General features: G+C 36.2%; 2 protein-coding genes across 2 annotated transcripts; both read left to right on the forward strand.

Annotated features, from left to right (window-relative positions):
- The first annotated feature begins 81 nt into the window (after positions 1-81).
- LOC117425333 (NADH dehydrogenase [ubiquinone] 1 beta subcomplex subunit 1-like) lies at positions 82-2252 on the forward strand. Its single transcript, XM_034042191.3, has 3 exons — positions 82-212; positions 605-749; positions 2030-2252. The coding sequence occupies exons 2-3, from the start codon at positions 610-612 to the stop codon at positions 2064-2066; spliced, it is 177 nt and encodes a 58-aa protein (XP_033898082.2). The 5' UTR covers positions 82-212; positions 605-609; the 3' UTR covers positions 2067-2252.
- A 1829-nt stretch (positions 2253-4081) lies between these two features.
- Positions 4082-12402, forward strand: LOC131698657 (ataxin-3-like). Its single transcript, XM_058991519.1, has 11 exons — positions 4082-4162; positions 5325-5489; positions 5765-5809; positions 6098-6183; positions 6360-6426; positions 6624-6711; positions 7539-7674; positions 10333-10496; positions 10753-10879; positions 11068-11186; positions 11449-12402. The coding sequence occupies exons 1-11, from the start codon at positions 4139-4141 to the stop codon at positions 11550-11552; spliced, it is 1125 nt and encodes a 374-aa protein (XP_058847502.1). The 5' UTR covers positions 4082-4138; the 3' UTR covers positions 11553-12402.
- The last annotated feature ends 1799 nt before the right edge of the window (positions 12403-14201 follow it).

The following is a 14201-nucleotide window of genomic DNA, read 5'->3' on the forward strand; positions in this document are numbered from 1 at the left end:
GCAAAACAAAGATAAAGACTAATATCATTAAAAAAACATAATGAAATTATATATATATAACCATAAAAAATATGTTAAGTATGTATAAAAATAATAATTAGTTATTGAACAATTCGTGTGATAATTAAGCCCCCCGTTTTGTTCGAAATAATAGTTCGCCCCAATGCCCTCCTGACTGTCCTCTTTCGGGAGTGTGATAAAGAGACGTGAAGGTAAGAGTTACTATACTATATATAGTTATAGTTTATGTACAACCTATTATAAATATATTTGATGATGCTTAGTGTGGCAGTTATGCACGTTACCTTATATTAAGTCACTTATAGCTACCAATACAGTCGGTGTGTATTCTATTTCCTCTCATCTCTGTGTACGTTTAAAAATGGTGAATTATGTCTTATGTTTCCATACAGTTTATGACAAAGGTTCATAATGTTGCTAAGAATATTTCATCAGCTGTGTTCGTTCGATCTTGTTCGTGTTTGTTCATGTTGTTCCCAGTATGATTTGCTATACAGGCCAGACCTGCTGATGCTATGGTAACCTATCCTGTGTCATCATCATGGATGATTACATGTACCTTTTCACTTTTTTACCTACCCAGACAAGATGGTGAACCTCGTCAGTGTTTTTCGGGAGCACTGGGTCAACGTTCTTGTCCCACTTGGCTTTGTTTTTGGAATATATTTGGAAAGGAGGAGTGATGAGAAACTCACATCTTTCAGAAACAAGAGCTTATTGTACTCCAGGTTAGTATTTCAGATAAGGGATTATGATGCAATATATAAAATGTCTCTTTTAAATGCACATTGTTACATCATCTGTACTAAATGTGATTTTGTGAAACACCTGTTTATAAAGCTACTCGTGTACAGTACACAGAGTATGCAAATACAGAAATATCATAACCAAAAATCTTAAGATTACTAACGTGTTCAACTTTCAAATGTACGACTACGACTAGCGCTACTGAAATGACTATCGTAAAAGGCAAACGGAATCAAACATACTACACAAACTGAAAATCTCTTTTAAAATACATTGGATGTAGATAACCATTTTACAGGTACAACAAATACTTTTAAAACTTTTGCTTTCATTCACAAACAATAGTGTGCCCCTCCATTGCAATCCAATACCAGTCCTAAAAGACTACTTGCAAGACTCCTCAAGACACACCTGTTAAGACAGCATCTGTAAGCCTCAACTCTCGACTATACTGGACTATATGGCACCCAGTTGTACCAGTTCTTGCATCAGCTTGTACTTGCACTGAACTGCTCCATACTTTGCCGCATTCAACTACTGCTCCTATCTATGACTGTATCTTGTATTTGATTTTACTCTTATAGGTAACTGTACTCATGTTTTTTTATATTTCCTCTTATTGGGAAATTATTCTCATCCATTTATCATACTTACTGCATGTTGTTACTGGACTTTACTCATATAAGCAGATATTTACTGTAAGTTATAACTGCTCTTAGTCTATCTTGCCCTTACTTATACCTTACTGTATTCTTTATTTCGCTCTTACTTAAATTTGATCTTATTGTACACATTTAGAACACACTATATGGATCACATTAGTTTACTGTAAAGTTACGTCTTAGTTGGTGCTTATCTTGGCGAGAGCCGAGTTCACATCAGCATGAAGTTTTAACATCTACTCTCGTGTAATGGAAATCATAACTGCTTATCTGTATTATGATATTCTGTATTGTGATTTTTTTTAATGTGATAACTTGTAAAATTATATTTTATAATGTGATACTTTGTACTGTGATATTTTGTAACAATTGTAAGTTACCCTGAATAACAGTGTCTGCTAATTATTATTATTAATAATAATAATAATAATAATAATAATAATAATAATAATAATAAAATAAATAATAATAATAATATGTTTAAGTAAAATAGGATTTCTGTATTGATCCAACTCTATCAAAGGTTAGGTTCCTATTTATTAACTAAGATTATAGCACTGTGATATGTTGTAATTTCTTTTTTCTTATTACCTTATTAGGGATCTGAAACCTGGAGAGGAAGTGACCTGGAAGTAAATCTTTCCAACAGCAAATTAAACCCCAGACTATTTATAAGATGATACAAGATGATAGGTTGTTGTTTATGTTTTGACTTTGTATGACAAAGTTTTACTGAATATGTACTCAATATGACAAAGCTGTACTGAGTATGACCTGCTTTTCAATAACTAGAAACAATAAACCACACAAAATAAAATAGAAGTTTCTGTGTAAATCTGGGTCTTATTTTTCCAATTATTTCAATCTACCTTCATATGGTGATTGAAATAATTTGCAGCTGCAAACAGTAACAGAAGAAAAGCTCAAGGCAACAAATACCTTATGTAATATAAACAAAATAGAAAGACAAAATATCTGATTTCTGATGAAACAGTGCACAGAAATTAGGTATTCACCAAGGAATCATATTTCAGTGTAACATTGAACATAATTGTGGGACATTGCACCACAGTAAGCAGCTATTCAGTCATATACATTACTGTAAATGTTCATAACTCTAAAATGGAAGAGGCATTTCAAACCATGTCTCCTTTTACCAAGATATACTCTGGCAATGAGGGTTAAATTCTGCAGCAAGGTGATGTAAAAATGTGATTGCATTCAGACACATCATTGATATTGTGAATATTTTTATTTGTGATGAAGTACTAATATAAAGATAAGCTATTATGTGTATAGCAGAATAATAATGGATTATGGGCATAATGACGACATTTTGAGAGATGGTAATACTGAATTACAGATTATTCCTCCCAAACCGAGATCTCTTAACCTTATAACCACATGCACCAACCTCAGATTTGCCTTTTTTTTGCTGTAGAACCTTGGTCTATATCAAAGTCATTGAGGAATCCTGGAACTCCTGTCAGCCCCCATGCTTTGAAACCGTACTTTTCCAGGCATATAAACCCTGGAGCCACTTTTGCCTTTGAATAGCACCACGATTTCATCAGCTGAATTACATTCTTCAGGTGTGACCTGTAGAAAATTGTGTCTTAATTGCTCCAACCATGGCCTCAGTTTCTACACCTTTTAAAAACAAAATTCTTCAGATACCTCGTTGTTATCAGTGAAGTGTAACAAAACACAAAGCTATTCTGGACATCACATCTGCTACAGGCCTCTAGTGTGTTTCATGCTCCCAATGGGCCCTCACACTTTGCACAATCCCCAGCAGTGGTGCAAATAAACTGACGTGGTCTGAACACTATAAAGATTATTTTGCATCATAATTTCAGAAAGCATGTCATCCGTGACATTGCTTTAAGTAGCGATATGGTGTGAAGGTATCGGCATCTTCTGGTGGTGCCTCAATCAAACCAGAAAATAGTGTTTCTGGAGGATCTGTTTTTTTTTCTCCTCCAGATACTCAATCCCTTGGGTGCAAGACCTGTGTGGCTCATCACCATCATCAATGTCTTGATCTTGAAGGAGAGTAGTAATTTCATCAACATCATCATCTGAAGAGTCTTCAAAGACACTCGTGTTGCCATCTTCTATTTGGTTCAGAACATCTTGAACTGTGATTTTATTTTTCTGTGACATCTGAAACAAATACACACAACAAATAACTAGCCCAAACTATTGACTTTTTTCTAAATTTAAAAAGTACATTATGTATTACACAAGCACTTGTATAGTAATTGTACTTAATTCTCACTTTATCATATTTGATGCAGATAATGTAGATAAAAGCATCTGTAATTAAAAAAAGAAAACGACTTTGTGGTTAATTTATTTATGTTAAATAAACTTCCTTGGCGAGGCATGAAATGTATGAAAACGCAGTTCCATTCCTGCCATGGAGAGGCAGCAGAGAGGTTGTTAATGGTATACAACCTGATATTTGGATTCCATGAAACTGATGTAGCATATTTGCTACGCAGTACATTATAGGGTTAAAATGATATTCATGTTATACTGTATCATTAAAATCCTTAAAAAAACAAACAAACTAAAAAAAAAAAAACGATCACACCCAGGGTTACATACAGCTTAACCACACCCCTTCCCATTACTGATTGGCTAGATGCAGCTGACCTGAGGGGTCAAAGTTCAAAGTGTGTTGTTTTACATAAGGATCAAACATGGAGTCTGTTTTTCATGAAAAAGTAAGCGAGCTCTTCATTTAAAGACATTGTTTTTAACTTTAGCGGTTGGAAACGTATGTTTAAAATGTACGCACTTTACCACAAACCCATGCAATTATTCAAAAGTCTGACATTATTTGCAGCTAAACAAATACACTTTAGGAACGCTATTGTTTATGATGTACTTCTGGTTAAGACAAAACTATGGCAATGGCATGACACACTTCATTAGGGTGAAATTGCGTAACATTTCATTTATTTTGTAAGTAAAATAATAATTTCAAGAATGTGAAAAAAAAAGAAATCCAAAATAAATGTTTACAGTCCAAATCAAATTGTAATGATAACAGCGAATTTATTTTAATGTTACGAATCACATAATAAATTGGGATTTTTTATTTATTTTTTTGGTTGGAAATGAAAATGCAGAGAGTAAATTATATTTCAATGTATTTTTCGGTCTACCATATTGCCATAAAACGAATGTATAGAATGCACATCCAGTTATCAGGACGTTCTATTTTGAAGTGCTCCTTATGGAACTGTGCAGTGGTTAATAATTACGGCTAATTGGTGTCGGACGTCTTTTGTATCGGCGTATGGCATATGTCGCCTAAGATTTAAAAATAGATTTGCAATTGTAAGAAAAGTAAGGGGGGGGCTAGTGTAAACAGAACATAATAGAATTTTCCTAGGTTGTTCATTCATAGTAATTTGCCATGTTTGTATATAGTCGTGGTGCATAGCTTGCATCACTGTTCCTTCTAAATGAAAGTATTTTTTTTATTTTATTTATTCAAACAAGCCATATCATATCTCACTGCTTTTGGTTCCCTGAGTGAGAAGTACAGATCTAACGTCGTTGGGCCTGGTAAAACAAGAAGGAATCACTCACTTAAATGTGCCAAAATCCCCATTTCACAATCCTTCAATATGTTTACACACGTATGGGTCTGTTTTGTTGTGGCATTATTATATCCCTATTATGTTGATTAAACATCACATCACTGCTACAGCTGTTGGCACCCGAGTGGCCTAATATAACGACAGTCTTAACAGATCACATTGCTTGATTAAAAGAAGATGTAACAAGTAAACCCCACTTCATTTGATTATCAGTGGCATTGGACAATTGCCAAAGGCATTCGGTCATGTCCTTAGTTGTCTCTGTGGCGTCTTACAGCAAGAGGGGTCTCTGTGTGCCCAGCACTGCCTCAACAACCTGCTGCAGGGGGAGTACTTCAGCCCTGTGGAGCTGTCCTCCATAGCACACCAGCTGGATGAGGAGGAGCGCATGAGGATGGCAGAGGGAGGATTGACCAGCCAAGAGTATAGGACCTTCTTAGAGGTACAGGAGCAGTATTCCTAAGAATGGAACAAGCAGATTAGAGCCATTGCATGTTTTACTTTGAGCCTATGCATATGAACAAGTTTTAATATGTTACAAACAGTTCTTACAGTATACTGCACACAATGCATCTATTTCATGTAAAATGCTGTAAAGCTGGTCTTTATGGTCACTTGAACTAAGTCACCTGCACAGCCAGTATAGATATTGTAGTTGATACATCTGTATTCCTTTTGTATTTTGTTTGACAGTTATATGTGTTTGTTATTTAACAGCAGCCTTCTGGAAACATGGATGACAGCGGGTTCTTTTCTATTCAAGTAAGATTTCAAACTAATGATCACAATAAAAGAAAATACAAATCTTAAACAGAATTGAAACCTGTATATATGCATTTACAACAGGGGGAATCACAAGGCCCATGTCATTTTTTGTTTGATCTGTTATATTTTTTCGACTTTCTTCTGAATATACAGTTTACATTAGTGAGTGATTTATTCTGAATACTGGGTATAGGTAGTCACAATAGATTATCAATCGTGCAAACATGGTGATGGTCTGTCGGTTCTGTCTCTTTCTTTAATCTAATGCCAACTTTCTGTATACAGGTAATAAGTAATGCTTTGGGAGTCTGGGGGCTGGAGCTGATTCTCTTCAACAGCCCTGAGTATCAGAGACTAATGATTGAAGCAGTGTAAGAACACATTTTTATCTTTAAAATAAATAATAATAATAATAATAATAATAATAATAATAATAATAATAATAATAATAATAATATACAGTACAAATCTTACAATGCTTCCTGTGAACTGAAAAAAAGAACATCTGTATTTGGAAACCTAATAACGTACACTTATTTTCATCCAGAAATGAAAAAGCATTTATATGCAACTACAAGGAACACTGGTTTACAGTTCGAAAACTTGGACAACAGGTAATCATTGGTGTGGTGCTGTTTTTAAAAGCATAGTAAAACCTATGGTTTTGAAAAACTTTTCATTAAAAAGTATACTATTTTTAATTCCTTAAAATAAATTATTCAAGTTGATAAGTTATTATGGTTAAACTGTATTGTTTTAAGATCATTGGATCAAATTATGCATATTAATTCTACACTTCTTAACTTTTCAGTGGTTTAACTTGAATTCTTTGCTGACGGGTCCAGAACTCATCTCAGACACATACCTTGCACTTTTCTTAGCACAGTTACAACAAGAAGGTAAACTTAAAGATGTTGCTCTATCTGATTGATAATTACTTTTGTGGACCATACCATACCCTGCCCTATCCTGTCCTGTCCTATAGAGAAATTTACAGCTACTGTGGATACAAGTTTCTTGTTGTATTGGTAACAAAACACAGCTCTGCACTAGCGATTGCTGACACTTACTAATATAATGAAACTTTGAGTGATTTAGCCTCCGTTATATATACCTGTTGCAGACAACTAGAACTGAAGAGCAGCTCCTGTATTCAGGTAAAGCACCTTAACACAGACTTACAACAATGTAAAAAACAGAACAAAAAAACAACACCTAAGCACGTTATCACATAGCTACCCAGTAACACATGTTCTTCTTGTCCTTTAGTCACATCTTAATGTGTTTTGTGATGGTATATTGTAATGAAGAAATGATATGGGCATGCATGTTTGTATTTAAAGGCTTTTGTGAAGATCCTACACGTATTTCCATTTGCTTTTTGTTTTTGAAAAAAAGTGTTCTAAATGCATTTGATTATTGTTGATTATTACCTCCTGTTTGTATTTGTTTTGGTGAAAAGAAATGTCAGAATCTAATGAAAAAAATAATATTATGCACATTTTGTGAATTATGCTGTTAACCATGCATATGTATGATTTACCATGCTTACTTGTGCACCTCTGTGCTTTCACTGTGCTTTCTCTTATTTAATACACTGTTATGTTTTTACCTGGGATAAACGTTTTAATGAATTGTCTTCTCAAAATAATTTATTACCATGTCAGTCAGTGTACACTTTAAGATACGTTGTTTTTCTAAGCTTTCTTTTTGTTCCATTTTCCAGGTTACTCGATATTTGTCATCAGAGGAGATCTCCCCGATTGTGAAGCAGACCAGATCCTGGGCATTGTAAGGGTGGAGCAGACACAGAGACCAAAGCTGATTGGAGAGGAGGCAGCTCAGACCAGCAGTGGACAGAGGTAGGGGTGAGACCGAATAGTCGAACATTCGACTATTCGATAACGATGGCACCTATCGACAAGTGAATCCAACATTCGAAAGCTAAAAAAAAAAAAAATGTATATATTGATTTTATTTTAAAGCCTGTACTGCTGATTGGCTCTCTATGTAGCGGTAATGAAGATTGACTGGAGGGTGGGATTTGTTATTTCTTGTCTGTGATTGGCTAAACTAGAACGTACCTCGGCTAACGATGGCTTACTCACAGAAAAGTTCTGCATAGAAATACTCTGACAAAGTAAATGAAAACACTGTTAAGTGTAAAATATGTGCAGTGGAATTAAACTACCACAAATCTACAACTGGTATGTTAACCCAATTAAAAGCCAAACACCCTTCTGTGACGCTAGCAACGACAGAAAAGAAAAGAGGACCGCAACAAACCGCCATTGCATCCTTTGCGGTGAGGCCTCGTCAGTGTGACAACGTCGTACGTGCTGAAAAACATCAGCCCTTATTGCTAATATGGTGGCAAAGGACATGCTTCCCATAAGTTTTGTTGAAGGTGAGGGATTTCGGGAGTTGATGAAATTTGTGGAACTCGACTCGAAAAAAATGCATGCCGATTCAGCAGCGTCTGTCCGCAGAAACTTGTCAAAGGCTGAGAAGGTGGTGATTACTACAGATGCGTGGACTGCACCGAATACCGAGTCGTACGTCATTGAGGATTGGGAAATGAAAAACGTAGTTCTACAGACTCGCGCCACGCCAGAGAGGCATACAGCAGAGAATCTCGCAAATGTGTTGAACACCGCTGTAGACCATTCGGGTTTAAGGGGGGAAATCACTGCCTGTGTTCACGACAATGCCAGCAACATCACCTTCGGAGTTTGTTGAATGGGACTCGAATTTTTTGCACACACTCTGCAAGCTCGCCTTCAACGATGGCTTTAAACTTGGTGCCATACATAATGTAGTCGGTGCGGCCAGCCGTCTTGTGTCGCATTTTCATCACAGTGCAATAGCTACTGAGGCTCTGAAGTTGAAACAAAAACAAACAACTCTGCCTGAGCACCGTCTGCTGCAGTATTGCTGGACCTGATGGACATGCTGATTAAACAAGAATAAGTGAACATGATGATAATAATGGACATTGCTAGCCTAACTATTCCTAAAGTTTTTGTTAGGATTTTTTTTGCTTCCATGGAAGGCTAGTGCGTTAATGCCACTCAGGCCTTTTTGTTCATTCATTTATTTATTAATATTATTAAGCTAGCTACATACATAGCAAGCTGTTGCCGATACAGGCTATTTATTTTTTATTCACTGGAACTCGAACGCACAGGTATGTTTCCGATTTGATTTAACGTAGACCGGTAGTCTATATGTTGTGTGTGGTTTGAAAACGTAGGAAAAGTAAGTCGTTTAGTTAAGTGGATTGTATAAATTAGCTAGCTAGATAGTCTAATGCATTTTGTATTTCGCTGTTATGACCGGAAAACATTATTGCCACAAGGATGCTAATGTTAAGGCATTTGCCTCGCAGCTCACATTGCTACACTATTATTGAATGAAAATTAAATTAATAATTGAATAAAAATTATACTTTTTTTTTTTTTTAATTGTCACAACCTTTATAGTTCATTTGAAATTGTAATTTAACGGAAAAGCTTGTGACAATATCGGTAAAAAAATAACACTTGCTTGCAAAATACGAGAGTCTCACACGAGCGTTGACAGGTATGCTTATGTTATTGCTGCTGTTATGGCATTTCTGTATGTTTCCTAATAGGAAGGTATTTTTTACATAGCCTAATGTTTATTTAACAAAGTTGTTAAAGTTGTTGTGTTAGCTAAGTATTTTAAAATAAAGTTCAGAATTTATTGCAATTGCAATAATTGTCACTTTGCATTATTTCGCATTTAATGTACGTCTCATTCTGAATGGGAGGCGGGGGGGGGGGGGGGGGGCGACTATTCGATTAGTCGACCTCAACAGCTGTGGAATTATCGATAGTCAAAATATTTGTCGTGCACATCCCTAGACAGAGGTAAGGGACGCATTTGGATGGAAACAATGTGCAGTTTTCAATTCTCTCTTATCAGAAGACTGATGTTCACCATTGTTAACAAACCCCTTACAAAATATAAAATACTGATATGTCAATGGTAAATCATCATCAAAAGAGTACATTAATTCCTATAGTTAATAATTGGTTATGATATCATAAGAGGCTCTAGGATTTTTTAATATCTTGAACATTATAGGAGTGATAACAACAGATTTTAAATAAATTGTATTGCCTTTTATTGGCACTGGTATTACCACTGGTCCCACTCATTATGTTTAGATCTTTCTAATATATAGTAGACCCTAATATAACTAACTATGTTATCAGAAATGTAGCATAGGGGGTTGGGTAAGATTTTCACCCACTCAGCCAGTAAACCTAATCTGACCTCCCATGGTGTGGATATCATCCTGTATCCTATAGCACCCTATACAATGTTCTGTATGTGTTGTATGCTTCAACATGTCAGTTTGTAAATAAAGAATTCAAAGGAGATTTTTGTATTCTGTTCATCACAAATATAGATTGATTAAATACAGTCTTTACATCCCTTCGGCAGTATGAAAGTCTTGGTTTGACAGCTGCCCTTTTGTCTGTGTCTGGCAGTGTCCCCATGGAGAGTGCCGTGGAAATCAGCACAGGCTTCCAGACGGGCCCAGTAGATGAGGATGAGGAGAACCTGAGGAAGGCGCTGGCGCTCAGCCGACAGGACATTGAGGTGGAAGATGAAGAGGCTGACCTGCGCAGAGCCATTCAGCTCAGTATGCTAGGTAAACACACACACACATTTTATATATATATATATATATATATATATATATATATATATATATATATATATATATATATATATATATATATATTATGAAACCTGTTTCTGTTGTATGGTGGCATGTCTTCTGCACAAAAGTTTTTGCTAGTGACCTTAACCCTTTCCCACGGTTGTCCCTGAACAACAGCGTTTGTCATTACATCCAACAGTATCACTCATTGGAAAGTGAATGCACCTGTTCTGTATTGTTTTAGGCGCTGCAGGAGGTAGTAGTCTTCCTGATCCAAGAGACGGCAGCATTGCACATTCATCAAGGTCCACCCAGAACGAAACTTTAACTGCAGAGGAACTGCGAAAAAGAAGGCAGGCCTACTTTGATAAGTAAGTAGACATCCTTTCAGTGTGCTTTGCTTGCGTTGATAGAGTTTCTACGAAGCCATATACTAGTTTGAATCTAACATGTAAAGCAATTCCACATGGCAACTTTTATATTCAGTTCAACAACTGTGCAGTTAATAACTAGCGGTGCACAGCTCATCCGTGACCCCCTTTTGTTTGTTTTATTCCAGGCAGTCACAACAGCAAGCACAGCCTACCTCCCAGCCACTGCCTGAGCCCCAGCCCCAGCTCCAGCTCCAGCCCCAGCCCCAGCTCCAGCCCCAGGTGCAGCAAGAAAGTAAAAGCACTGGTGGGTTGAAAAATGATGCAGATAATAGAAATGCTCTTGTGGTTCAAGGTCCAATAGTGAAGTCCAGAATTGAAGTTTTACCCCATGGAATGTAAAGCCAGGTTACCCAGGCAGGTTTCAACTACAGAAAAGAGCTACAGGCAAGCATGACATGATTGTGCTTTTTTGAAGGATATATTGTCAGCTATCTTTTTCAATTAAATATTTCCAGAAATTACATTTTTCAAGCCAGTGATTGCTTCCTCTTAATGTTGTTCCACAGACAAGGTCCCGAGTGAACAAGAAACAATAACAGCTGCCTTAAACACATCCCTCTGCACAGCAGATGCTAAGAGCAGTCAGTTGAATACGGAGGACCCGATATGAGCCTGGGATATTATCTGCAACGCCTGTCTTTCCATCGCCAAATCATAGCAGCTGCTCTCCCGGCGAGCAATTCAGGGAGAGGGGTATGCAGCTGCAAGCCTGGACTGGATTTGTAGTTTGTTGCACGATAATAGGGACACACCTTTATAGCAGTGGCTTGTTGTTCCACGTTCCAGGACGGCCTTCTACTCTAGCACCTTTTTTTTTTTTTTTCATTCTCTGGAGAAAAAGTACATATCTTTCTGCGAGTGTATAGAAATTAAACGGGGTTAGGAGGATTTGGGATTACAGATCAGCCCATCAGAGAAATTTTAGGACTAACTATAAATTAACACTAAATGTTAATAAGAGTAAAAGGATATTTTTAGAGCCTTGTGCTCCCATACGATTTGGAAAACAACAGGTTTTGCAAAAAAAGAGTGTGTTTATTCCTTTTAAAATATGCTCATTTGTTTTATGACTTTCAGCTGTATGTTAACCCCATTCTTTGAGTTCATTAACACTTTCTGTTTATTTATGTTATTGTTCTAGATGATCCCTAAAACTATTCTTCTCAATTTAGTTTTTGACCCAGAAGGACCCAGAAGATAATGCTTTTTCTTCTATTCCTTCTATTTTCATTATCACTTAACATTCATATTGGGACCACCACATTATGTGTGCACTTTGGGGTTAAGGATTTTATTCTTGCATCTGCTCTGATTCTGCAGATATCTTAATAATGTATTGTAGATATTTAAGTTATTTACATTTTTTAATACTGTGATCTGCTTTACCACATGTCTGAATTTTGTCTGCAGCTAAAGCCCTTCTTTTTTGTCCCATGAATAAAGCACACTTTATTTCCAAAGCGTATAGTTTTCGTTTGGCCATGATGAAAGTTTTGGTTGGATTGTAAATTATGTGAAAATGAATGGCGCAAGTCTGATGCATTATTGAGCGATTTGCTTTGGCATAAGAGGGAAATGCTGGGGAAACATGGCTTTTGTGGGATTTGCTGTATGTGTGGAGAAATTAGGGCTGTCTATTAAATCAAACTCTGCTCCTTATACCCAGGACACTGCTATAAATGAGATGGAATCATCTCAAAGGGCTTATCTAGGTAAAAATAAAAGGGGAAAAATAAAACCATCTTTTCTTTCCCTTGCTCACCAGAAAAGTGCATTGTACTGTTCATTTTGAGACTCACTTTTGACATATTTATGCATGCATGACATGTTTTAAAAGTATTAACAATATAAATGTGTCATTGTCAGTATAATAACTTTCAATTGTGTATAATTACCAATTTGACATATTTGATCAATGATGCATGTTTTATTGACCAATCGTAAGTGAGACCTGCTCAGAGGATTGAAAAGAAACTTGCTGGGCAGGTTGCACAATTGTATATTTAAAAAAAATAATAATATTTTCTCCACCAATGAAACATACCATTTTGACAGGGTGTGTACAAGTTATTACCTTGTCAAACAATTTTAACTTTTATGTTCACAATCATTAAGAATCAAACACGTTTTTAGTCCTATTTAAAAATTAAAAATAAAAACATTTTAGAAATGTTTAATCCTTCCACATCATGAGATATCATGTTATAATACCGAATTCTAAATATAGGGACCACCTGCTTTATTTGCTGAAAACATGTACTGTAGTACAAAAAAATGTTGTGATATTCCAAAAGGTTGCTGTATTCTTTTTTTAAATAATGTCTTTCATACAGTTTTATTTGTGAATGTATTTTCGGCTGTGATTTTTTTTACAGGGTATGGAACAATGAGCAAGAGCTCAGAAGAATGTGAAAGCCACCAGCTCTACAGTTCGCATGGCCTGCTGCACAAAAAAACCCTGTTTAAAAGCTGTTGAAAATGTACTATGGAGACCCAATTTGTATGAATGTTTTATATCCATAAGGAGGAGATACATGGTGGGAATTGTTTTTCCCAAAGTTCTCAATGTTAAAATCTATAAGTAGACTTTCCGTGCAGTAAGTGTTGGAACCCTACCTGAGCCTCACACTTCCATTGGGACTACTGTCCCATTTGAAGTGAGATTAACATCAAGAATTCACCTTAACACATTTCAACTGTTTTCTCACTTAAGGCATTTGAACACGTAGATTATTCAATTGACAACTTTTTTAAAATGTCAGGGTGTAATATTACCTAGCCGAGGTGTTCGCCAAAGTGCCATACTGTAGTTGTACCTGAATTGTATTGATGCAATCAGTGGTTCTGAGCAGCTAGAAGCAGGACAGATAATTTGGAATAGGGTTGCCACCTGAACAGAATGTGGACAGATATTCTAGCACTTGTGGGGCCTTTTTCATTTTTAACCTGCTGAATTCTGAGGTATATTTCTATTCAAATGTTGTGTAACCCGATTGCAAAATGCTTAATATATAAAAGGAAATGGTATAAGCCACATTTCCATTTTCATATCTATACCGTGTCCGAGCAGCCCATAGGTCCTTATTCAAAGAGACCAGCAGACAAGCTGACCAATCCTCTATGATCACCTTCCCTAACAGAGAAGTTGGGAGTGGACATCTGCAGCAAAGACAGTTGTCCAGAATGGTACATAGAAAAAAAGCAGTGATTTGCACCAGGGGTATGCAGCTACTGTAATATATCATTCTCTCTAACTAAA

The sequence above is a fragment of the Acipenser ruthenus genome, chromosome 18, assembly GCF_902713425.1.
Source record: "Acipenser ruthenus chromosome 18, fAciRut3.2 maternal haplotype, whole genome shotgun sequence".
Classification (NCBI taxonomy): domain Eukaryota; kingdom Metazoa; phylum Chordata; class Actinopteri; order Acipenseriformes; family Acipenseridae; genus Acipenser; species Acipenser ruthenus.

What these genes read in the sequence shown, in the direction of transcription:
- LOC131698657 (XM_058991519.1), top strand. Translation starts at nt 4,139, where the DNA reads ATGGAGTCTGTTTTTCATGAAAAA. An exon ending in AGCACAGTTACAACAAGAAG is followed by an intron (nt 6,712 to 7,538) that starts GTAAACTTAAAG and finishes TCCATTTTCCAG; the next exon opens with GTTACTCGATATTTGTCATC. An exon ending in CATTCAGCTCAGTATGCTAG is followed by an intron (nt 10,497 to 10,752) that starts GTAAACACACAC and finishes GTATTGTTTTAG; the next exon opens with GCGCTGCAGGAGGTAGTAGT.
- LOC117425333 (XM_034042191.3), top strand. Translation starts at nt 610, where the DNA reads ATGGTGAACCTCGTCAGTGTTTTTCGGGAGCACTGGGTCAACGTTCTT. An exon ending in AAGAGCTTATTGTACTCCAG is followed by an intron (nt 750 to 2,029) that starts GTTAGTATTTCA and finishes TTACCTTATTAG; the next exon opens with GGATCTGAAACCTGGAGAGG.